We start from the raw sequence: 26,224 nt of genomic DNA, 5'->3' as shown, positions 1-26,224 counted from the left end.
ATGGAGAGTCTCTTCCAGCCCTCTGCTCAGTCCTCCATCCTGATGCTTCCTCATTTGCTTCTTCCCAACACTCCTTTCCCCTTAAAGTCTTCATCTCCACATGTTTCCGTGGCTCGTTTATACTAGCTTAGGGCAGAGGAAATGTGTGAGGAGGCTCAGAGGTGACTGAGAGCACGGACTTTGTATCCTCAGACCCTGAGGTCTGGCAGTGGGGACCTGTTCACTATAATGAGCTGGTGTAGACAGAGTAAGGTGGAACAAGGGAGAGGATGCGGATCAGGCGCTGGTCCAGGCCCGTGAGGAGGCGGGACTGGGGCCAGCGTCTGAGGAGCCTTTGGGACATGTGTGGCTGGACTGTCTCTGAGTTAGGAGGGTGTGGCTGTGGGTGCTGCTGCTGTGCTGTGGGGGGATTGAGCCTGTCCCTCCTCTGGGCATCGGCCCTCTGCAGGGATGGCACCCAATTGTCTGCAGTCTGCCCCTGCCAGAAACACAGGTGACAATCAGTAGGTGTTTTTTGTGTTAGTAACTTTAAAATGTATTTACAGGTTTTTCGGAAAGCATCTTTCTGACGTACAGTGCATTCTATATCTGTATTCTCCACTGAGAAGCTGTTAACATTCCGTTATAATAACGTGGCCTAACGAGACGCCTTAGGTGCCATCACCCTGAGGTGGAACAGATTGATGGAGACTGGTTTTGCCTCCCTGCAGCCATGCAAGGCAGTGAATGCCCGCGACGTGGACTTGATGTTCGTGGAGCTCATCCAGCGGTGCCGGCAGCTGTTCCTCACTGAGGCGGATGCTGCCGAGGACCACGTGTACCAGCTGCCCAGCTTCCTGCAGTCCGTGGCGAGCGTCCTGCTGCACCTCGACGCCGTGAGTGAGGGGGTGGCCCGCTGAACATGGGCTTGGCGAGATTAGCCCAGGTCTTCAGCTGGTTTGATGCAGTTCAGGCACCAGTATGACCAAGGTGACCTCTTTAGCTAGTACCTTGTACGGTTTTTTGGTATAGTTTTTGTCATGAAACTTGATGATTTGTTTCCAAAGCAGAAAAGCTATCTGTTACTCTTTTCATATTTCTAAAAGATTAGGATTGCTGCTTGAGATAGAATCGTAGGTAACATGTCATGCAGACAGTTTTACTCCACTGTGTTCAGACAGTCCCAGCGAGGAATTAGTCCCCTAGGTAACAAGCTGCTTCTTCATGGATTCTGCCTCCCTGTGTCTGCTGTGCCTGTTGTCGCAGCCCCGACCTGAGTGTGCTCTCATCCCCGCAGGTTCCTGAGGTGCACTCGCCGGTCCTGGAACACCTCGTGGTCCTGCAGATGGACAGTTTCCCCCAGTACAGCCCCAAGATGCAGCTGGTGTGCTGCAGGGCCATTGTGCGATTGTTCCTGGCCCTGGCGGAGAAGGGGCCCATCCTCTGGAGTTGCATTGGTGCTGTGGGTGAGTTTGGAGCTTACTCCTGAGATGATGCATGAAGAATCTTACCGTGTTGTTTGAGATAAAGAACATCCAGTTGCCAAATTCGTTTTTGTCTTATGATGCCTCTTGAGGAACTGCTAATATTTTGGTGAACCAAAATCTTTTTTTCTCTAGTTTTCTGAATTTCTTCATCTTTTCCTTTTGAATCTTAGTAGTCTAAAATTTGAAACTAAACATTAAAAAAAAGAAAAAAAAATTAAAGGTGTTAGCAAACTTAGAGAAAAAACCAAGAGGTACTGTATATTCAAATGGCTGTCTGTTGAGAGTTTAGTATTTTTCAGTGTAATTTTTCATTTTTGTTTTTATTTTCTTTTTTTAGTACATCAAAGTTTAATCAGAATATGTTCTAAGCCAGTGATCCTTCAAAAGGTAAATTCTGAATCTGTGCTTTGAAAATTAGTCTTTTGTCACCCTGCAAGTTAGAGATGTTGCTGGAACTTTTAGTCTGTAAATATACAAAAGTGGCCTTTTTGATTGCCTGAAAGATTTTTTTTAATGAAGTTGTCCAATAGGATGGTTGTCACTTAAACGAATTACCATTACTTTCTATAGTATATGATAGCTGCTTTCCCAAATGCAATGTTAATATAATATATTCAGGCGTTTGAAATTGCAGACGAATGTGTGAATTACTTGCAATGATGGGTAATTCTTATGGGGAAAAAGAAAAATGGCCTTTCTATTATTAGCAATGCCTTAGATTTTGGTAAATGTAGGATGTAATACCTATTTTTTCAGATAAATAAACTTCTGGGTGTGAGACATCCTTAAACATAACCTTATTACCATACCTACATTTTTACGAAAGGATATTTTCCCCTTGAAACTCTAGGACAAAATACTTAGTATATAATGGGAGGCTTGTTTTAAGTTTACTTCAGTTAGAGAAAATAGGAGGAGATGAGAGATCTGTGTGAGGAGGTGAATTATTGGGTATTGTTTTGAAGCTTAGTTCGTGCATCACCATTTCCGTCCTAGAGAATGGTGACTTTTTCCTAGCTTTTTTATTGTGCTTTCATAACGTGCTGTCTTCCTCAACCAAGCTGCATGCTTCAGCCAGGGGCTCCCTTAGCTCCGGGAATGCACATTGGGAGGCACAGCAGTGCTGCTCCTCTCCGTCCCTCCTGAGCGTGGCTGGCTGTCTGTTTTCCCGCCAGGGAGCCGAGCCCGAGTCTGAGGACCCCGGAGTGTTGGGGGAAGTCAGGACCGGCAAGTGGAGAGTGCCCACCTGCAGAGACTATGTGGACCTGTTCAGGAGCCTGCTGAGCTGTGACCAGACGATGGTAAACACTGCAGCTGAAAGCCACTGAAGCGCTTTGGCTCCCCTACAGTGTCCATAGTTCACACTGGAGGCTTAATTATTTCAGAAGCCTGTTTTACTTTCAGTCAGTTTTTTTTTTTTCTTTTTAAGTACTTCAAGTAATGTAAATAAGGATAAAGTGAGACTTGGAAAAAAAATCAGATTAGAGGAGCAAAGTCATAGAACTCATTTGAAACTGATGAGTAGTTGTAGCCAAGTCCTCATTTTAGCTTAAGAAACTGCGTACAAGGTATCAGAAATGTGGCAGTGTTATCATGGTGGGAGAGCTGTGCTCTCTGTATTTGCTAAGGGTGATGTGACAGGATGGAGATGGGTGCACAGTTCTGTCAGCATTAGAACCACCCCTCCTGCTTCCTGTGTTGCTGGCAGGTGTTTCTGCAGTATCTGCTCCAAGCCAGGTTGGTCACCATTTCACGTAGTGTCTGACAGAGCATGGGTATTCTAGGAAAAGCAGTTTTGGTCAGTAGATGGTTCCTGTCCTGTGCAACCTCAGGAGTTTTTCTTATTAAGGTATTAGTAAAGTAGTATAGCAGTATTACTAAAATGTTTTTTCTTATATGTGATAATAGGTATATTTTGAGGTTAAGTTCCGTAGACACTGGTCTGTGTTTTTGGAATGATAGAATATTTCACTTTGAAAGAGATAACAGATTATAGAGCTTTTCAGTCCCTTCTGAGGATAAATGTATAGTATACGTATCTATATATGCATGTGTATGTGAGTACATGTGTTTACAAGTGCACGTGTGTATACGTACATGCATGTGCATTCGCATATAGACATACAGAACGTGTGTATATAGTGTAGAGATGTGTGTATACACACACTGCTTATGTACATTCTCAGTCGCTCAGTCGTGTCCAGCTCTTTGCAACTGCATGGAGTGTAACCTACCAGGTTCCTCTGTCCATGGGATTCTCTAGGCAAGAACACTAGAGTGGGTTGCCATGCCCTCCTCCAGGGGATCTTCCCAACCCAGGGATTGAAACCACATCTCTGACATCCCCTGCATTGGTGGGCTGATTCTTTACCACTGAGCCACCAAGGAGGCATCTCTCCCTCTTTCTGTCTCTCTCTCTCTCTCACACACACACACACATACACATGCATTAATGGAGTAAATACTTGGACGAGGTTGGCCTAAACCTTCTCAACTCACTACTGTTTATGTGTGTTACGTGACTGTTTAAGTCATGTCAGACTGAAATGGTGTTGTCCTAATAATTAGAAAGATGTCTGTATTTTACAGCTTGAAAACTTAGAGGTAAGTCTGCTCTAGTTTACACAAGTGTTTCCATAAAACCTAATTACACATGTACATCTTTATGTGTCATAATGCTGATTTAATACTCGTACTGACACTGTTTTGTGCAGCATTTTGAAATTTATTTTCTTTACTTTCAGGATTCTCTCTTAGCAGATGAAGCATTTGTCTTTGTGAATTCCTCTCTTCAAAGTCTGAATCGTTTGCTATATGATGAATTTGTAAAATCAGTTTTGAAGATTGTTGAAAAGCTGGATCTTACGCTGGAAAAGCAGAATGTTGGGGAACAAGAGGTTAGACAATGTTGTCAGTAGCAATTCTGCATCATTTTTGTACCAGCTGTATCTACATGCTGCAGTATTCAGGAGCAAGTCTTACATTTGTAGAGGATGGCAGGAAATTGGTTTATCAGCATTAACACATGTCATTGATACTTTTCTATTGATATTTGAATTGCCCAGTGTACAGAATATATTCTGTATCAGATTGTTCAAGAAGTAATTTATAATAAGTTAAAGCAATTTTTTAGAAAAAGTTGTTGGGAGGATTAGTACTCTTGACTTAGCAACAGTAGAGACTAGTCTTATTTTGTGTAGAGGTGGGTTTTTGCAGAGGGTCTGGGCACCCTGGTGCTCCTCGGTTTATGGCCAGGGGGACCCCAGGCTCTGGAGACAGTAGAAGGGAGGGCAGGAAAGGCCATGCCTCCCACGTTTCTGCACCGTTTTTCTGGCTGGGCTCAAAGATCAGACTGGGCATGAGGTTGCTAGCTTGGAGCTGCTGTCCCTCTGAGGAGACAGGACACTCAGGTAGAGAGACTGTCACCTAAGGTAGTTTGTTTCTGAGTCCAGTGGTTCCTGGAATCAAGTTTGCACGTTGGCTTCCACGGCTGAGGCCTGTGGTCAGGGGTCCTACAGGGGCAGAGCCCTGGCCTTGGCTGCGCTTGTCAGGGCCAAGTTTTTGTGCTGGTTGTCGGGGCCATTGAGGAGTGGCCTGTCACTCTTCAGGCTTTCTATTCATTCACGTCTAAAGTAATTTCATGAGCAGACGTGCTCACTCCCTGAGACGGTTGGCCACATGTCTGCGTGCAGAGCACCTGTCTTAGTCTCTGTGTCCCTGCGCCCCCACACCCCACCGCCGGGTCACCGTCGTCTCTGTTGGTGTTTCCTGGGACATGCCTGGTCTCCAGCCTTGCCCTCCTTCCTGCCTGTTTGACATTTCCACCTGGGTCTGAAACACAAATTGAACATGTTTATATTTATGTTTCACCTAACAGTAGCCACTGGTCCTCTGTCTCTCATTTTGAAATCTCGTCACTACTGATAACTGTCTTGTGTTTTGAGATTCTGCCTCTGTCTGGGCACTGTGGCTCCTGTGAGAAGTTGTGCCCTGCCCCGCCCCCAGATCTTTCTGTGTTTTCACTTTTATTCCTACTTACCGCATCCCTTGTGGCCTCCTGTGTAGCATGTTCTGAGGGTTCTGTCATTTTTATCTGACTGTGAGCTTTGGGCCCATCTCTGCCTCCTCACTTTTGCATTCCTTGCTCAAAGCCTCACCCATGTCTGTGGGTCACTTGCTGAGTCATTTGTTGAATGACTGAACGGTACCGTGTTTTTGGTGCAACTGATTTTCAAGGATGAAAACAAAGCTGCTGGCATTTGGGTGATCCCGACCTCAGATCCAGCTGCTAACCTGCATCCTGCGAAACCCAAAGACTTCTCTGCTTTCATCAACCTGGTGGAGTTCTGCAGGTATTCATAAAGTTATGTATACTTAAGAGTAGATACTATCAATTGTTGGCTATGACATAGGAGAACCACTTATGTAGTACAAGAAATGAAATAGTAGGACTTAAAATCTAAAACAGCTTATATGAAATTTTAAAATAGATTATTATTATTTTTTTAATTGTATTTAAAAGATCCTCAGGTAAGGACAACAAGGGGGCTTCCCTGGTGACTCAGACAGTAAAGAATCTGTCTGTCTATGCGGGAGACACGAGTTCAATTCCTGGGTTGGGAAGATCCCCTGGGAAGAAAATGGCAACCTACTCCAGTATTCTTGCCTAGAGAGTCCCATGGACAGAGGAGCCTGATGGGCTACAGTCCATGGGGTTGCAAAGAACTGGACATGAGTGAGCGACTGAGCGCAGAACACAGCATGGCAAAGAAACTAAAGAGTACAGATACACCCGAAAATGGGGTATAATGGAGTCACAGATAATGATTTTGTTTTGATTATGTCACTTAGAATTTCAGAGCGGAGTAAAAGTATACGATGAGGATTTCTTTGTTAAGCTTTACATTTGTTTTTACAGGGAGATTCTTCCTGAGAAACATGTAGAATTTTTTGGGCCGTGGGTGCATTCCTTCTCATATCAGTTAATTCTGCAGTCTACACGGTCGCCACTCATTAGTGGTTTCTACAAACTGCTTTCTCTTGCTGTGAGAAATGCCAAGAAGATAAAGTATTTTGAGGTAAGTGTTTTTTGAGGGACATTGAATATTCCTGTGTATTTTAGATTGCACGAGTGTGTATAAATACATTCTAAAATATGGTATTGTACAGCATATTGCAGTTTTAAAGTCTGCTACTATTGTTATTTGTATTTTGAGAAACTGATGTGAGTGGCAGCTGCATGACACCGTTTAAAAGTTTAATGGGGAATGTTTTCCCCATTTTCCAATCTGACTGGCGAGCATCTGGCTGGTGCTGTGAGCTCTACAGAGGTTCTGATGTGTGCATGGCGCCAGGACCCACCTGCAGCATCACTGGCGCCCTTTCCAGACTCAAGTCCTCAGAGCCTCTGGGCACAGCTGCCCGGGGATCTGGTAGCTCCTAAGGATGGAGAGTGGTGCGTCAGTGTCCAGGGGCTCTAGTTGTGAGCAGCTGTCTCAGCTCACAGGCGTGCACGTCAGATGACCAGCACGGGGAGTGGACTTGGGCCCCTGACTCCTGGCCAGTGGTCCCCCTCCCAGCTCACACGTGCTTCCTTATGGGCCTCTGCCTGAAGTGTCTTCCTCTCTGCATGAGGCCTCAGCAAAATTAGAATGGGTCCCCTCACAAGGACCAGTGGGAACCGCCAGATTAGAACATGGGACTATCTGGTTATCATTCCCTGAGCTCATTGCCTGTTTTATCTGACAGGGCGTAGGTCCAAAGAGTCAGAAACCGTCTCCTGAGGATCCAGAGAAGCATTCCTGCTTTGCTTTGTTTTCAAAATTCGGTAAAGAGGTAACTTTCAAAAGCTTTATCCAGTCTTATCATATATTATTTAAAGATGAAATGGGTTGCTTAATCCACGTGGGGGTGGGGGGGTTGAAAACACTGGCAGAGAAAGTCACTGTGCTTCCGAAGTCCCCTGAGGTTTCTCACAATAATTTTAGTGATGATGACTCAGGGTCCATAGATTCTTTAGCTTTTCCACATGATGGGAACTAAGTACTCAACACAAACTTTTGCTGGAGATAAGTACCTTCATTTTTCGTATTTGCAAATCAGATGTTTTGTAGTCGATGGTGGAACTGAAGGCTCTGTTCAGGTGCATAGCACTAACCTTGTCTTTCCTGCCGAGGTGTCAGTTAAGATGAAGCAGTACAAAGATGAACTCCTGGCCTCCTGTTTGACCTTTGTCCTATCCCTGCCACATGACATTATCGCACTTGATGTCAGAGCCTACGTCCCTGCGTTGCAGGTGGGCACATCACTCGTGGGGGTCATGGTTCTGAGAAACGTGGCAGTCACAGTGGCACTCACATGTCAGAACCCCCATCCCCACCCCCCGCCAGCATCCTGCGTGGTCGGGCCTTCCTGAGGGGGCTTCAGTGCCCCTTCTCTCCAGCCTGCATGGTTCCAACAGAGGAAAGGCTTGTCATTTAAGAAGCCTTCTCTCAGAACTAAATTCCTGGTTTTCATTACCTCATTTGTTCTCATGTACAGATGGCTTTTAAACTGGGCCTGAGCTATGCCCCACTGGCAGAAGCCGGCCTGAATGCCCTGGAAGAATGGTCAGTTTATATCTGCAAACATGTAATTCAACCCTATTATAAGGATATTCTGCCTAGCCTTGATGGATATCTGAAAACTTCAGCCTTATCAGGTAAAGTATAGAAGAGTTTTTTTTTTTTTTTTTTTTTTATAGAAGAGTTTTGATGTGTATCTTAAAATGGTAATGTAATACATGTGTTGGTATTTCTACATATTATGCATTCAAAATACATTTGGTTGGTATTTTTGTAATCTTTCCAATTCATTTCAGTATAATTGGACATAAGTATAACTGAGGTATTAAAACTACTTATAGGTTACTTACTCATGTATATCCTAGCAAAATTTATAAAATCTTCAAGGGGAAGAATTCTTAAACATCTTGAGCATCTTATAAATTCTGATTTATTGTCTTGCAAAGAAAACCTTATTTAATAAATTAAACAGGGATTAAAACTATAAGAAAATCCAATAGTAAAGTTATATTTTGACCTAATTTCACCTGATTTTTATTGGTTTTCCAAATATGACTGATTTAGTACTGCATTGGGAGTGCAGAGTCCTAGCCACTGAACCACCAGGGAAGTCCCTCCAAGAAACTGGTAATGGTGTCTAAAACTGAGACAACCACTATTAATATTTTTGTTCTAGAAATTTCATTTTTAATCATACTTTAAATTAGAATTTTAATGTCTCTGCATGGTAGTCTAGTGTCTTTCCACTTGTGCTTATTAACTAAACAGATGAGCGCTATTTAAAATTGACTTCTGTTTACCCTTGACAGATGAGACCCAGAATAACTGGGAAGTGTCGGCACTTTCTCGGGCTGTCCAGAAAGGATTTACTAAAGATGTGTTAAAGCATCTGAAACGGACAAAGAACATTTCATCTGTAAGAGACCCTTATATTTTCTTTACCTTAAATAGTGGAGAGATCAGATTCTGATGCTCATGAGTAGTAAAAATCTTCATTTAAAATATCATTGTTACATATAAGTTGGTGTACAGTATGAAAATAATTTCAGTATATATTTAGTGATAAAAATGTAAACCATGTTAACATGTAAACCGTGTTATTGTCTTGATCTTGTTTTTTTTTGTTTGAAATAAGCAGTTGCCACACTGATATTGATGTATAAGATTGCCTCATTTACTTATTATATCTGAAATAGGTCATTTTGTCGAGTTTAGTTCATGGCAGTTTTTATGTTTTTTGCCCAGTGATAATTTCTTACGACTGGTTTTTTTAGATGTGGCACATAATGTAAGAGATAAAAATGATGTAAATAGAGAAAATTGAGTTAGTGTAACATAACATCTCGGAGAAGGCAATGGCACCCCACTCCAGTACTCTTGCCTGGAAATTCCCATGGATGGAGGAGCCTGGTGCGCTGCAGTCCATGGGGTCGCTAAGAGTTGGACACGACTGAGTGACTTCATTTTCACTTTCACTTTCATGCATTGGAGAAGGAAATGGCAACCCACTCCAGTGTTCTTGCCTGGAGAATCCCAGGGACGGGGGAGCCTGGTGGGCTGCCGTCTATGGGGTCACACAGAGTTGGACACGACTGAAGTGACTTAGCAGCAGCAGCAGCAACTTAATATCTAGAACTGGTATTGCAAGCTTTCAGGAAGTTTCCTCTGATCTCATTATTTTTGACAGTTTCTGTTATAGGATCAGAAATGCATTTATTTCTTTTTTTAATTTTTACTTATTTTTCGCTGTGCTGGGTCTTTGTTGCTGCAAGGGCTTTTCCCTATTTGTGGCAAGTGGGGGCTACTCTCTTGACAGCTTTTGATTGGGAGACTTGAAGGAAACTAGAAGTGGTGTCTAATAGTTTAAATTATTTTATCATATTTAGGTAAAGGAAGATAAAGTTTCTTGAGAATATCTCTAGTTTTGCACATTTCTTTATAGGAGGGCCCGGGGGTCCCAGAGTGCGAGGCCAGAACTGTTTTCACTCGTGATTGTTTGCACTGTGCAGTGGTGGGTGGTGCTGTTCCTTTAAGCTTCACGAAGCCTCGACCCTTGAGCACACACGGTGTACCATCTTGTCTTGTGTGCTGGGGCAGGAGGCGCTGGTGGTTGGCCTCAGGGAGCATCGAGCAGCCGCCTCCCCCGTGAGCACTACTGTTACTGGAAGCATGGCAACGGACTCCTGGCTGCTCAGTGTCTGGCTGACGTTTTCTCTGGAATAGAGAGCGGGCCTGTCACTTCAGGAGCACATCTGAGAATCTTTGCTGCTGGTGAACCGGTATCTCCAGATGAGCAGTACATTGTGTTCCTAAACTGAGTGTAAGATAAAGCCAGTGGATTGTACTGTAATAGACTGCATAAACTTCCCTGATGTGGGCTCACACTCCACATTGTAACTAACCTTTAAGAAACTACTGCTTCAGTTTTGGAGTAGTAGCAAAGCAAACCCTAGTTTCCTAGAAAAACTATGAAGTCCTCCTCCCTTTTCTAGTCATAGCCCAGAAGTCTGTCGCAGACACAAAATGTGAACAGCACCGCTTGCCTGAGATTGTTTATTTGGAATATATCCTTAGTTTTCCTAAAAGTATGTAATTTGTTAACATGTCATGGGTTCAGTGTTTTTAAATAAAATGATAAGTATGTAAATAGTAAAAAGTAAAAGTGTTAGTCCATCAGTCGTGCTGACTTTTTGCAACCCCATGGACTGTAGCCTGGAGAGCTGGCTGCTCTGTCCAGGGGATTTTCCAGGCAAGAATACTGGAGTGGGTTGCCTTGCCCTCTACCAGGGGATCTTCCCGACCCAGGGATGGAACCTGGGTCTCCCTCACTGCAGGCAGATTCTTTACTATCTGAGCCACCAGGGAAGCTAAGTTTTAACAAGATAAATACTGGTAAATACGACCCACAATAACAGAAGCTCTGTGGGAATCCTCAGTATTTTTTAAGGGTATAAGGACTCCCGAAACAGGAACTGCTGACCTAGAAAATGGACATTGGCTGCAAAAGTGGAAGAATTGTGGCTTTTTTTCATGATTTTGCAGTAAAATGACGGCAGTGCCGTGGAGGATTATAAGGAGACATTGAGGGCATCAGCGGTAGAGAGGGTCTTTCTTTGAGCTCAAGGTTGTTTCTTATTGTCTCCACATTTGCAGAATGAAGCACTGTCCTTAGAAGAAACACGGGTTCGAGTAGTGCAAGTACTTGGCCATCTCGGGGGACAGATCAACAAAAACCTGCTAACAGGTGACGTTTCCTGAAAGTAACTCAACCCTGGAGGCATGTGGGCCCCTCAGCTGAGTGCACACAGGTCACAGTGTCTTCTGATACTTGCTCCCGTGTGTCATTTATGTCTTTCAAGTAAGATTTTGAGGAACTGTATTTTGTCTAATGGAGTGAATGCTTCTGCCATGCCCTGAAGCCTGTGGGTTCCTATCTTCAGGGTCTGGCATATGTTCATTTTTTAAGCAGAGTCTAGCTGGATAGGCCTTTATGTTAAACATCGTGTCAGGAATTCAGAGTTATCTCTTTGAATACTAATATTCTTAATGTTTGGATATTTTTAGTTGTTTTTGATCAGAATTAGTGTTTTTTGATGAGTAAAAATTTGTATTTTTAGTTTTAAAATTTCATCCTAAATGTACTGGTGATTTTGGCATTTCAGCAGTTAGAATGTATATTAGAAAAATGTGTTATAAAGAGGAACTATTTATGAAAGTATTGTTCATTTATCATTTTTTCACAGAAGAGTAACTTAACTGAAATTGAAAATTAAACATTCCAGACTATTAGACTTGTTTAATTAGAAGCAGTATGTGGTGGTTTCTGGTGTTGCTGCCCCGTGTGTGTGATAAACAGAGCAGGAGGGGGTGGGCCAAGGCCATCCCGGTGAGGGGAGGAGGGGCTGACCGGCATCTCCCCTATAGCGGCGTCCCCCGAGGAGCGGGCCAGGGGCTGTATGGCTTGGGACCGAGAGAGGAGGCTCAGCTTCGCAGTGCCCTTCGTGGACATGAAGCCTGTCATTCATCTGGACCTGTTCCTGCCACGTGTCACAGAGCTGGCACTCTCGGCGGGTGACAGACACACCAAGGTACTCATCACTCGCCGTGGTCAGCCATGTGCTCCTTAGGAGAGATGTGTTGTGTTTCATGGGCTTTGTGTTTTCTCTAGCTTAGTGATGGGAAACTGCTCAGTTATCAGAAGTTGGTATCCTTGGAAAATGGAAATTAAACCTAAAGAGTCTGAATAGATGATAAAACATTAACGCACTAGAACTCTTCATCGTAGAGAATACAGGGTACAGGGGGTTGAAAAGGGATTTTTTAGTCTGTGCTCAATTCTCTATTCAACTTGGGAGATTCAAAACAGATGGTCTCAAGGTTTTCTATTAATTTGTACATTGCCACATTTTGTTCATTAAAAACAGATTTTCAGGAAGTAACAGTTAAGGCGTGCTCACAAATGGAGCAGTGTTCTGTGATACGGCACCGTGGGACTGTGTCTCTTATGAGTGTGTTAGTCCCAGTGCCTGGATCTTTTACGTCTCTGTTCTCAGCTCTTGGCTCCAGAGCAGAGTGAACAGAAGTGTTAATCTTGTACAACAGGAAGTGTTGCTTAATGTTAGTTCGTATATAGGTGAGATAGTTATCTGCCGCACAGGTTTTTCTTTTTAAAGGGCTGCATTCTGTAGCATTTCAAAATGCTCTTGACCTTTGTTGGACCCCTGGCCTGTTTCAGGTTGCGGCCTGTGAACTTCTGCACAGCGTGGTTATGTTTATGCTGGGGAAAGCCACTCAGATGCCTGATGGTGGCCAGGGCCCCCCACCCATGTACCAGCTCTATAAGCGCACATTTCCTGTGCTGCTTCGACTGGCGTGTGACGTGGACCAGGTCAGTGCATGATTGTGAATTTGAAACAGTTATAGAATTTGGAAAAATGTCGCATCAGGTTCAATGATCATCTCAGCTTGTTGCATGTTGGGACAACTCTTAACATCCTTGAAACCTGCTGCCCGGCGCTGCCCTCCCACCTCTGGATAGGACCTAGGACTCAGGACTTCTCAAAGCGCCCGCAGTCCCTAAACATGTGCCACAGGGTGTGGAAAGAGTCCCTGCTGTGCACCTGCGGCTGTGTGCCGTTGGCCCTGTGACATCAGCGCTCATGGTCTTGCACAGAGGGGAGGTGGAGGAAGCTGTGGCCAGCAGTTGGGGGCTCGGAGATACTAGCAGGGTGCTCTTTCCTTGTGGCTTTGTGGACAGGGACACAGCCTTTGCTGCTGGGACACAGAAAACATTCAAGTTCTCACTTTATTTTGTGAAGCAATAGAAGGTTCACACATGAAAAAGAAAATGAAAAGCACGCTTATGAACATGGATGGAAAGTCCCTTGGAATATGTGAACCAGTACAGTCCAGCAGTGCGGTGAGATGCACTGTGATTAAATAAAGTCTGGGGGTAAAACTGGAAATTTACCACAGTAGATTTCGTTACTGGTGATTCTCTCCATATAGGCCAGAAAAATATTTGTGTTGGCAAGCCAGGAATAGTTTACTTTTGCCTTTAAAATGTCATTTACCTGAATGACACTGTTGGGTCGCCCCCCAGCTTTGAAGCACCGTGCTGCCTCTGTTTGGGCCGAGGTTGAGATGTGGTGAGACGTGACTCTACACCCAGAGTGGGGCCTGTGGGCGGCCTGTTTTCAGAACGGCTTCACGTGTGTCTAGGAATTTATTTGCGGGGGTTGCTGTCTGTGTCTCTCATCAGGCCACGTGGTCCCTGAGGGCGTGGATGTCAGAGAAAGGAGGAAAGAAGTTATTTTTTTGAATACAGTTTGTAAAAACTCTGGAAGGTTCAGATGTCAACCGATAAATCTAAGAATCAGTGAAGGTGAAAGCTGATGAATTACAAAATAGGACTCTCATATATCAGTGTTTTAATATAGCTCATATTTTAGTATTGACCCCTTGGGAAACGTGTCTACAGTATGCCATTCATAACAGCATCAAAGAAAATAGTGAAGCATCTGGGGGAGTTCCCTGGTGGCCTAGTGGACAGATTCCGGGCTTTCAGTGCTATGGTGCAGGTCCGTCCCTGACCTGCAGACCACGTGGTGTGGCCGTAATAAATACAGAAAGCGTCTAGCAATAAACTTCAACGTGCCAGGCACTCGTGTATTTATTGAATATAAAATGAATGTGATGTGTGCCTGAAGAACCAGTACTGAGGGAATTTCCAGGTTGTCTAGTGGTTAGGGCTTGGCATTTCCACTGGTGGAGCCCAGGTTTGACACCTGGTCAGGGAACTAGGGTCCTGTATGCTGTGTGACTTGGCAAGAAGAAAGGATCAGTATTGAAAAAAGGCTGAATCTTCCTCAGATCAATCAGTAAGTTTGGTATCCTTCCAGCAAAAATCCTGAAAGTATTTCATTTTGAACATGAAAAGCAGTCTAAAAGAACAATTCCTTGAATCTAACCCCGAAAACTTGTGGGCGGGTCAAGTCCTAGAGGGAGTCCTGCCCTCGCAGACATCGGGAGGAAGACACTCTGAGTACAGTGGTTGGACTACTGCACAGGTGTCAGTGGGGCTGTCTGGCAGTGGCTGCGTGGGCCCCTGTGTGCACATAAAGTGTGTGTGTGGTGCATGGGGTTTTCTGGGTCAGTGAGAAATGGATCGTTTAGTATATTCTTTTAGAGTTATTAACATATGAAAGGTTAATTTCAGATTTAAAAGATACAGAAGGAAAAACAAACTGAAGATATGAGAGAGAAATGTAATGAATTATAGCCTGTGTGAATCTTTGGATAGGGATGGTCTTTTTCACTGGTAAAATATATTAATATGGAAACATAGGTTGCTAAAAGTAAACTCCCCACCGTCACCCCTCGCCCCCTATCACTCCCCAGGAAAAGTCGTGTCATCCTCTGCAGAAAATCTGGGAAGCTTCCCCAAGATCTTAGTAAAACACATTCTTACAAACATATGTATAAATTTTGTTTTATAGAGAAAATAGGGTCACAGTGTTCAGAACTTCTTTTATTTAAAATGCAGTCTGCTACTCTGGTGGACTTTATCATTACATTGTAGATTGTAGGTGTCTTTCTGTAAAGTTTGTGTAGAAAGGGAGATTTTCATACAAGATTTGAAGGCAGATATGTGGAAGAAAATTATTAGTATATTGACTTGATTAGTGTTTAAAACTGCTGAATGACACAAACCCCACAATTTTGATATGTATGTATTTAATGTGGGAGAGTCTCTTGGACAGCAAGGAGATCAAGCCAGTATATCCTAAAGGAAATCAACCCTGAATACTCTTTGGAAGAACTGATATTGGAAGCTCCAATACTTTGGCTACCTGATGAGACGAGCTGACTCATTGGAAAAGATCCTGATGCTGGGAAAGATTGAAGGGAAAAGAAGAGGGTAAAAGAGGACAGAATGGTTGGATGGCATCATTGGCTCAATGGACATGAATTAGAGCAAACTCTAGGAGATAGTGAGGGACAGAGAAGTCTGGCATGCTGCACTGCAGTCCACGGGGTCATGAAGAGTTGGACATGACTTAGGAACTGAACAACAGGATAAAGTAGGAAATTTTTTTGCCATTTTGTGCTAAAGAAGGTAAGATTTTAAAATGGACAAATGGATAAAGAACAAAAATGGGAAGGTCATGAACAAAGAAATATGTGTGGCCAATTAAGTACATTTAAAATATTCAACCTTTTAGTAAATAAGGAAATTCAAAATTATACTTTTTGTAGCAGTTGTAAAATAATTTAAAAATTGGCAGTGTTTAGTTTTAGTGTTGCCAGTGTTCATTGTTGCTTTATTGATTACGCCAAAGCCTTTGATTGTGTGGATCACAACAAACTGTGGAAAATGGGGTGGGAGGTGGGAAGGTGATTCAGGATTGGGAGCTTATATACACCCGTGGTGGATTCATGTCAATGTATGGCAAAACCAATACAGTATTATAAAGTAAAATAAAGTAAAAATAAAATTTAAAAATAAAAATGTATAATAATAAAAGAGATGGGAATACCAGACCACCTTACCTTCCTCCTGAGAAATCTTTATGCAGGTTAAGAAGCAACAGTTAGAACTGGACATGGAACTACAGACTGGTTCCAAATTGGGAAAGGAGTACATCAAGGTTGTATATTGTCACCCTTCTCATTTAACTTATATGCAGAGTACATCATGTGAAATGCTGGGCTGGATGAAACACGAGCTGGAATCAAGATTGCTGGGAGAAATATCAATAACTTCAGATACACAAATGACACCACCCTTGTGGCAGAAAGTGAAGAGGAACTGAAAAGCCTCTTGATGAAAGTGAAAGAGGAGAGTGACAAAGCTATCTTAAAACTTAGCATTCAAAAAGCTAAGATCATGGTATCCGGTCCCATCACTTCATGGCAAATAGTTGGGGAAACAATGGAAACAGTGACAGACTTTATTTTCTTGCACTCCAGTCACTGCAGATGTTGACTACAGCCATGAAATTGAAAGATGCTTGCTCCTTGGAAGAAAAGCTATTGCAAACCTAGGCAGCATATTAAAAAGCAGAGGCATTACTTTGCCAACAAAGGTCCACCTAGTCAAGGCTACAGTTTTTCCAGTAGTCCTTCATGGATGTGAGAGTTGGACTATAAAGAAAGTTGAGCACTGAAGAATTGATGCTTTTGAACTGTGGTATTGGAGAAGACTCTTAGTCCATTGGACTGCAAGGAGATCCAACCAGTCCATCCTAAAGGAAATCAGTCCTGAATACTCATTGGAAGGACTGATACTGAAGCTGAAGCTCCAGTACTTTGGCCACCTGATGTGAAGAACTAACTCATTTGAAAAGACTCTGATGCTGGGAAGGATTGAAGGCAGGAAAAGAAGGGGATGACAGAGGATGAGATGGTTGGATGGCATCACCAACTCGATGGACATGTGTTTGAGCAAGCTGTGGGAGTTGGTGATGGACAGGGAGGCCTGGCTTGTTACAGTCCATGGGGTTGCAAAGAGTTGGCCACGACTGAGCGGCTGAACTGAACTGAACTGAGTGTTGCCAGGCCGGTAGGGAAGGGACCTGTGGTCCTGGCAGGAGGGAGTGCGGATGCCATGCTCATCCAGAGAGGCATTCAGAGTGTGTGAACGTGGCTGTCACACTTCTGAACCACTTGTGTTTCTAGCAATCGGTCCTGCTGCGTCCATACAGGAGATGCTGGGCCTCTATGAACATACAGATACAGCCCATGTGTTTATGTGAAAAGTATTCAGACGAGAAAAATAGGTAGTTACAAAAGTGTGTATTTTTACAGTCATGTATATTCATATATTTAAGTGTAGAAGTGTATCATGTTAACAGTGATTTTGAATGTTAACAGTGGTTACGTTCAAAACCTACATTGGATGTAGGATTATAGACAGATGGTTTTCTACATTTTCTATATGGAATATGTGTGTACATATATATAATTTATGTACTAGGAATGCAAAATAATTTTTTTTTGAAACAAAAAAGTAACCCTTTAAGACCAGGTTAATTTCCAAACTGAAAGGTAAGACTCTTTTACTTTGATTTAGTCTAAAATTGTTTGAAGTTTAGGAAGATAATTTTCAGATAAATATCTGGATACAAGAGGACCTGTTTAGCCTGAGCCCCAAGACATGCACGTGAGTTTTGATGTGGTGTGCATACCAAGTGCTTCCTTCTAGAGCACAGTATCACTGGGGAAGTAAAATTCCCTGGACTGTGTGGGGCACCTGTGGGGCCAGCCTGTAAGACACAGAGGAGAGAGGTCTGAACATGGAGGATGTTCACCTTCACTTGGACTGTGAGCATTTACTCCTCATAGAGAAAGAGGACTAGCCGCATAACCACGTGTCTCGGGAGATTGCTCTGATCCAAAAGGACACTGCAGCTTCTCCCCAGGCCTGGACTGTGAAACCCAGAGACCAGCAGGCTGTCTGGGTCCTGGAGAGACTGTGTCTACATTTGAGCTGCTTAGAGTGAGAACCTGGGATGCCATAGAGTGAAGAGTTGCTCGGGGCAGTGCCTCTTCTGTGATGCGTGTGGAAGTGTATCCGTGGAGGACGTGGGAACGGACCGCCTCCTGTGTGTGCTCAGGGCCAGGTTAATAGGATGGGTGTGGGAAGCCTTTGCTGTCAACCCTGATTGCCCTGCTTAGGAGAGGAACAATGACTCCTGGGACACATGATTTTTTTTGCAGGCCTCTTAGGCAGGGAGAAGTTAGATCATGTTCGTCACAGAATTTAGCTGGAGAAGGACACTGGTATAACCACAGTAGTGGTATTGCTTAATTTTGCTGCTGTCATAGAAATGAAACTTTCTCTGCTATAAGATCAGCATGAAGGAAGTAAACTGTGATGGTCTTGCTCTTCCAGGTGACAAGGCAGCTGTATGAACCTCTGGTCATGCAGCTGATTCACTGGTTCACCAACAACAAGAAGTTTGAGAGTCAGGACACGGTTGCCCTGCTGGAGGCAATACTGGTGAGTGTGATCCCCTCCTGCCATTCCTGTTGACTGGCTTATGTGGTCAGTGTTCAGGACCTTAAGCTGCCCATTAGGGTGTAAGAGTGTAGCATCTTGCTAGATTCATCATCTTTTTCTTTTGTTTTAGATAATCGGTGAGACACCATTTAATGAATGTGGTGCCATATTTATTAAGTGATACTTTTATTTTTTTTCTTTTTCTTTTTTTTAAAGTGATATGCAAACAGATTTTTTTGCTTTGTTTTGGGAGGATAACTATAAATTTGACAAACTTCATCTACTTTGAGGGACTGTGTGTGTGTTTGGAGGGTAGAAAGGGTGAACAAGAATGTTCCTGGACTTTTATCAGAGTTGCAGTATCCTCTTGTTTTAAAAACATGTCTGTGGTATAATAGTTACGAGTAAAAGGAATTATTTGAGTTTGTCCCATTTTCTTCTGCATTCAGATTCAGTTCCTCAAAACCCCTAAAAAATCTTAGCTCAGCGTTTACATACGAGGGTCCTGAGCCACTGGAGGTGGCATTACTGGGCTGTGGTCTCTCGCTCACTGAGGCAGAAGGCAGTGGTCAGCTAAAGCCTTACTGTCTTTCCATACTTATTTTAGTTTCATATTCTGAACTTGTACAAATAACTATATGTGATTTCTTTAAATGTCATATTAAGTGATTTTTACCTATTATATCAACCCATAGTTTTGTTTTCTCATATGCTGACTTTGAAGTCAAAATCCTCAGTTGAACTCATAGCACATGTGTCCAAACGAACATCCTTTAGTTCTGTGTTTTTGAAAATTGATTTCTTTGAGTCTCTGTGTCACTCTCTGCTGAGTGAGTAGCGTCATCGCATGGAGGGCTGCCGTCCGCTCCTGCTGGCCCAGGCCAGGCCTGGAGTCCCTGTTAAATGTGTCGTTACTCACAGGGCTCCTTTCGCTCTCAGAGGCCCCTGACGAGAGGTCACGTGTGGGTGGTGGGCGTTAGTGAACACGTGCAGTTAGGATGGTGGCGTCAGTACAGCTGTGGTTTACTTCCAGCAGGGCCTGTGACAGATCCAGTTAATTCAGTTTCATTTGTGGATATTTCAAGCAGACGGATTTATTCTGCTGTTTCTGTAGTCGCTATCTTAGCTGATCACTGAAGGCAGTTTAAGTCAGGGTTAGAATGGAAATGTAATGCGAGCTGGTTGTGGAGGTGCGAGCTGGTGGTGGAGGTGCGAACTGGTTCTGGAGGTGTGAGCTGGTGGTGGAGGTGAGAACTGATGGTGGAGATGAGAGCTGGTATGGGCTCCGGCACCCATGTGTCTCTCCCCTCTGCACCCCTGCCATTTCTGCTGTGTGTGACCATCACCTCCTTGACTCTGGTTTGCACTGTGATCAGAGATTTTGTGTATGGCAGGGAACCAGTTGTGTTAGAATCCTCTTATTTCATTTTCTGAGTACTTTCTCAAGTTAAACTTCTCCTTTGTGAATCAAAGAGGGAAACAAACACTCAAGTTTCCTTGACAGTTTTTTCTAGGTGTTTGGAGACCGTGGGCTTCAGTGGTGGCTCAGCTGGTAAAGAATCTACCTGCGATCCCTGGGTTGGGAAGATCCCCTGGAAAAGGGAATGGCTACCCACTCCATTATTCTGGCCTGCATAATTCCATGGACTGTATAGTCCATGGGGTAGCAAAGAGTCGGACACGACTGAGCAACTTTCACTTCACTTCCCGAGACCGTACCATTGCGGAGCATGCTCCAACAGAAAGTTATATTTTCAGAACCGCATCTGTCGGATTTTTCTTTGTGTAGCATTTCAGTTTCCTTGAGACTTGCAAGGTCTTTTCTTCATCCTCAACAGATAAGCATCCCAGGTGCTTTTACTGGTAGAATCAGCAGCAGAAGGTTTCAGGATGTAGCCATTGTGTTTCTTCTGGGAATGAGAGACTGCTTTGTTGAGATATAATTAAAGTATTCTCTCTCTTCTTACAAATGTTTCAGCTTCTTAGTCTCTGTAAAAGACAGTTTCATTTTGTCGAAAGAATTTATTAGAGTCTAGATGCTTCCTGAGAAGCCCCTTGACTAGTGTCTATTTGTTCCTGAATTGAGCTCTAAATTCATTCCCATAAATTACTCCAGTTATGTTCAGGGTACTCAACTGTCACTTTATGCTTTGTTTCAGGATGGAATCGTGGACCCTGTGGACAGCACTTTAAGAGATTTTTGTGGTCGGTGTATTCGGGAATTCCTCAAATGGTCCATTAAGCAGACAACACCGCAGCAGCAGGAGAACAGTCCAGTAAACACCAAGTCACTCTTCAAGCGACTGTACAGCTTTGCACTTCACCCCAACGCTTTCAAGAGACTAGGAGCATCGCTTGCTTTTAATAATATCTACAGGGAGTTCAGGTGCGTGAGTTCCCTGTCTGGGGTACGAGGGCGGGGCAGGGGGGGCGGCATGGGGAGAGTAATACTATTTACAGGGAGTTCAGGAGTCACGTGCTGGGAAGAGTGTAGAGGTTCTTATGTTTCCAGTAGTGATTTTGTGAAGTGACTTACTGTTTATGCATCCATGTAATCATGTATCAAGCACTTAGTGAATACTTATATTCTGGACGCTGTACTGTTTTCTGGGGATTAAATAATGAATTAAAATGCTGTTTGCATTCAAGAAGAGGCTCAGAAAGTATTGAGAACTACATTCAGGCTTAATAAACATGGTCTGGAAGGTGTAGCAAAAGACGTCGTAAGCGACTTGTGAAGCACGTAAAGGTGTCTGACACAGGGTGAGTAGGTGACACGGGAGTGAGACTGGAGCCGCGTGGAAAGGCTCAGGCCCAGGTCAGAGGGACATGCAGAGATAAGAGACGGACGGGGGTCTGAGGAGACACATTTTCTCTTCCTTGCTGTGGGGATTGAGGTGCAGATGTGAGTGAGGCGAGGCTGGCCACGGGCCTCTCTGTAGAGCTAAGATCTGAAGGCCACGGCCAGGCCCGGAGTCGTGGGAGCAGGGAGCACGGTTGGGCTTGTCCTGAAGCTCACCTGCCAGCAGCTGTGTGGGGAGTGGTCTGAGTGCCAGGACACCGGGGAAGAGGCTGTTTCATGGTCCATGGAAAAGATAGTCCCTGACCTGAGGTCATGGTGATGCTGGCTTGTTCCTTCGTTGAGCATTGGTTGCTAAGTTAGACTGCAAGTGCCAGACACCGTGCCAGATGTGGAAGGTACAAAGATGCAGCGCTTCGTGACGGTTGCATTTAAAAAAGAGAGGCAGGTGATAGTCACTTAGATAAAGGTAAAATTTGTAGCTGAAATCAATGCCTTAGTAGTAGTATAAGGGATTCCCTGGTGGCCCAGTGGTAGGACTCCATGCTTCCATTGCTGAGGGCTCAGGTTCCACCCCTGGTTGGGAAACCAAGGTCCCATGAGCTATGCCGTGCAGAGGAAAAAAAAAGAAAAATTCAGTAGTGGTACATGATTACTAAAGGATCTTATAACCAATAATCAGACCTCATTTAGTCAGAATAGCTTCTCTCAGGAAATGGCACTTAGATAATGACGAGGGAGCAGTTGTTAAGATAAGAGAGGTGATGGATGGATGGGGAGGTAGGTGGGTGGTAAGTAGATTGTAGCTGGATGGGTGGTAGATGGAGATATGACGGATGGGTGGACTGATGGATGTCTGTATCGGCGTGTGGGGGCATGTTCACATTTGTGTGAGAATTGACTGGAATTTGAAGTCATTGTTAATTTTTTAGTTGAGGTGGAGTTGATGTAAAATGTTTGGTGTACAGTGTGATTCAGTTTTTAAAGGTTATGCTTCATTTGGTGGCTCAGAGGTTAAGTGTCTGCCTTGCAATGCAGGAGACCTGGGTTTGATCCCTGGGTCGGGAAGATCCCCTGGAGAAGGAAATGGCAACCCACTCCAGTATTCTTGCCTGGAGAATCCCATGGACAGAGGAGCGTGGTGGGCTACAGTCCACGGGGTCGCAAAGAGTCGGACGTGACTGAGCAACTTCACTTTCACTTTCCCTTTCACTATAGTTATGATAAAATATTGGCTATATAATCCTGTATTGCACATTGCTTTTCTGTGTTGTACATAGCAGTTTGTGTCTTGAATTCCTCTACCTGTTCTGCCCCTCCTCCTTCCCTCTGGTAGTCACTGGTTTGTTCTTTGTATCTGTGAGTCTGTTTCTGTTTTGTTATGTACATATGTTTGTTTTATTTTTCAGAGTCCCCATATCAGTGATATTATGCGATATTTGTCTTTGATCTGTTTCCCTAAGCATAAAGCTCTCTAGGTCCAGCCATATAGCTGTGAATAGCATCATTTCATTCTTCTTTATGCTGTGCAGTAGTCCATTGTCTATATACACAGCTTGCTCATCCTTTTATCTGTCAGTGGAAACTTAGGCTGTCTCTGTCTTGGCTGCTGTGATTCGTGCTTCTGTGAGCATTGGGGTGCCTTTATCTTACCGAATTACGGTTTTCTCAGGTGTATGCCCAGGAGTGGAGTTGCTGGGTTGCATGGTAGTTGTAGTTTAAATGTTTCGAGGAACCTCCATGCTATTTCCATGGTGGCTGCACTAGTTAACGTTTCCACCAGCAGTGCCCAAGGGCCCCCTTTCTCCACATCCTCAGCAGTACTCGTTATTTCTGGTCTTCTTGGTAATAGTTATCTGACAGGTGGGAGGTGATATGTCATTGTGGTTTTGATTGAATTTCCCAGATGCTTAATGATGTTGATCGTCTTTTCATGTTCCTGTTGGCCGTCTGTGTGTCTCCTTTGGTGAGTGTCTGTTCGGGTCTTCTGCCTATTTTTAAATGGACTGCTTTTTGATAACTGAGGTGTCTGTGTATTTTGTATACTAACCCCATATTTATCATATCATTTGCATATGTTTTCTCCTGTTGTGTAGGTTGTCATTTTGTCTTGTTGATCCTTCCTTTGCTGTGCAGAAGCTTAAGTTTAATTAGGCCCCATTTGTTTCTTTTTGCTTTTGTTTCCTTTGCTTTAGGAGACAGATCCAAGAAAATATTGCTACAATTTATGTCAGAGCATATTCTGCCTGTATTTTCTTCTGGGAGTTTTATGTTTTACAGTCTTACATATGATTGCATTTATAGTCACATATGTAGTCTTTAAAGTCCGTTGAAGACCTTACATATAGGTATTTAATTCATTTGTGTTTTTTTTTTTTTAATACATTGTTAGAGAATGAACTGATTTCATTTTTTGTATGTAGCGGTCCAATTTGCCCAACAGCATTTATTGAAGACCCTGTCTTTTCTGCATGTATATCCTTGCCTCTTTTGTCATAGATTGACTGACTGTAACTGGATGGTTTTATTTCTGGGCTCTCTACGGTGTTCTGTTTATCTATCAATCTGAGGCCATTTTGATTACACTACAGTATAGTCTGAACTCAGGGAGTGTGGTTCCTACACTTCTGTTACTCTTTCTCAAGATTGTCTCAGCTATTTGGGGTCTTTTATATTTCCATACAAAATTTAAAATTATTTGTTCTAGTTCTGTGAAAAATGCCCTTGGTATTTTGATAAGTTTTTTTTTCCTTTTAGTATTTTAAGTTGTGAAAACCTATTTGTACATAAGAATGTTTAAAACATATGGCCACATCACATGGTGTGTGGGATATTAGTTCCCCAGTCAGGAATCAGACCTGCACCTCCTGCAGTGGAACCTCGGATTCTGGACCACTGGACTACCAGGAAAGTCCACAGATGACGTGATAGTTTGCATAGAGAACCCTAAAGACTCCACCAATAAAACTGTTAGAACTGATAAACTCAGTAAAGTTGCAGAATACAAAATCAGCACAGAAAAATCTGTTGCCTTTCTGTGTACTCATCACGAACAATCAGAAAGTAAAATTAAGAAAGCAGTCTCATTTACAGCTGTATCAAAAGGAATAAAATGCCTCGGAATAAATTTAACCAAGGGGGTGAAAGACCTGTACCCTGACAACTGTAAGACACTGACGACAGAAATTGGAGAAGACCCCAACAGATAGATGTCTGTTCTGTGCTCACGGATTGGAAGAATTAATATTGTTAAAATTGCCATACCTCCCACACAAGTCGCGAGATGCAATGCTGTCTCTCTCCAAATCCTGATGGCTGTTTGCACAGAAATAGGACCAGCAATCCTAATACGTGTGGGGAGCCGCCAAGACCCCGAATAGCTGAAGCAGTCCTGGAGGAGAGCCAGGCTGGAAGCATCCCCTGGGTCCCGAGACTCATCCAGCCTTCTCTCTGCGCCGTCTGACTTGCCTCTGGCTGTGTGCTCCTCTCGCCCCGTTTGCGACTTGCCCCTCCCCATCCGCCCCCCCCCCCACCCCCTGTTCTGGTGAGACCTTGTTTCCTTTACCCTGTTGCTGTCTTTCTCAGATACCTGGGTTTGCTGGGCCGCATTCCAAGTGGCTCTGAGAGAAGATCCCGAGGGAGCTGTGTTGGGGGTGTCGTGTGTTGGGTGATATAAACACAGGCTTGTATGCTTCCTTCCTGCATGCTCTGGGGCCATTCTGGAGATCTTTCTTTGGGGAGCACGGTTTTAGAGTATCATTTGTCTTATCATTTATCTTCTCACTACGTTAAATGGATTTGCTTTTTGTCTTACTGTCTTTTGTTCAGGATAAAACTACTGTAGTCACCCTGGCCCTCTGAGATTGACTCCAGCTCTGGCAGTTTGACCACACGATGCTGTTCAGGGGAACCTCTTCTTCCCGCTCTGACACCCATGTTCCATCCTGCCTCACGCCTTTGCCCACAGCCTGTATTTTCAGTGTCAAATCTGGGTGTGTGACAGGCTGTGCATGTGGAAGATGAGGGGCCTGTGGAACCATAAGAGGCTTCTGGGATCCCCTTCTAGGATTCAAATTTAAAAAAAAAATTAGGGTAATATTCCTGGCAAACCAGACAGCAATGTGCAGTCTTGTCCTGATGCCCCCATCCTCGAGCCCTGCTGGTTCCTCACTCTGGTCCCTCACTCTCGTCCTCACTCTGATCCTCACCCTGGTCCTCACCCTGGTCCTCACTCTCGTTCCTCACTCGTCCTCGCTCTCGTCCTCACTCTGGTCCTCACTGTGGTCCTCACTCTGGTCCTCACTCTGGTCCTCACTCTCGTCCTCACTCTGGTCCTCACTCTCGTCCTCACTCTCATCCTCACTCTGGTCCTCATTCTGGTCCTCAGTCTCATCCTCACTCTGGTCTTCACTCTCGTCCTCACTCTGGTCCTCACTCTTGTCCTCACTCTGGTCCTCACTCTGGTCCTCACTCTCATCCTCACTCTGGTCCTCATTCTGGTCCTCAGTCTCATCCTCACTCTGGTCTTCACTCTCGTCCTCACTCTGGTCCTCACTCTCGTCCTCACTCTGGTCCTCACTCTGGTCCTCACTCTCATCCTCACTCTGGTCCTCATTCTGGTCCTCAGTCTCATCTTCACTCTGGTCCTCACTCTCGTCCTCACTCTGGTCCTCACTCTGGTCCTCACTCTCATCCTCACTCTGGTCCTCATTCTGGTCCTCAGTCTCATCCTCACTCTGGTCCTCACTCTCGTCCTCACTCTGGTCCTCACTCTCGTCCTCGTTCTCGTCCTCACTCTGATCCTCACTCTCGTCCTCACTCTGGTCCTCACTCTCATCCTCACTCTGGTCTTCACTCTCGTCCTCACTCTTGTCCTCACTCTCGTCCTCAC

The 26,224-nt window shown here is 44.0% G+C and overlaps 1 protein-coding gene across 2 annotated transcripts in view; it reads left to right on the top strand.

Moving 5' to 3' along the window:
• The window catches only part of PRKDC (protein kinase, DNA-activated, catalytic subunit), a 129,835-nt gene that overhangs the window by 14,057 nt on the left and 89,554 nt on the right, over positions 1-26,224 (top strand). For both annotated transcript variants that reach the window (XM_069599970.1, XM_069599971.1), the window contains exons 12-27: positions 711-875; positions 1,277-1,445; positions 1,804-1,853; positions 2,642-2,767; positions 4,211-4,363; positions 5,703-5,818; positions 6,385-6,544; positions 7,215-7,301; positions 7,642-7,761; positions 8,007-8,166; positions 8,839-8,945; positions 11,183-11,273; positions 11,954-12,117; positions 12,765-12,917; positions 18,426-18,533; positions 20,693-20,919. In XM_069599970.1, the coding sequence (XP_069456071.1) occupies positions 711-875; positions 1,277-1,445; positions 1,804-1,853; positions 2,642-2,767; positions 4,211-4,363; positions 5,703-5,818; positions 6,385-6,544; positions 7,215-7,301; positions 7,642-7,761; positions 8,007-8,166; positions 8,839-8,945; positions 11,183-11,273; positions 11,954-12,117; positions 12,765-12,917; positions 18,426-18,533; positions 20,693-20,919 (2,156 nt within the window). The remainder of the gene's footprint in view (positions 1-710; positions 876-1,276; positions 1,446-1,803; positions 1,854-2,641; positions 2,768-4,210; positions 4,364-5,702; positions 5,819-6,384; positions 6,545-7,214; positions 7,302-7,641; positions 7,762-8,006; positions 8,167-8,838; positions 8,946-11,182; positions 11,274-11,953; positions 12,118-12,764; positions 12,918-18,425; positions 18,534-20,692; positions 20,920-26,224) is intronic.

Source organism: Ovis canadensis, chromosome 9, assembly GCF_042477335.2.
Source record: "Ovis canadensis isolate MfBH-ARS-UI-01 breed Bighorn chromosome 9, ARS-UI_OviCan_v2, whole genome shotgun sequence".
Lineage (NCBI taxonomy): Eukaryota > Metazoa > Chordata > Mammalia > Artiodactyla > Bovidae > Ovis > Ovis canadensis.
This window is presented reverse-complemented; position numbering and strand designations above follow the sequence as displayed.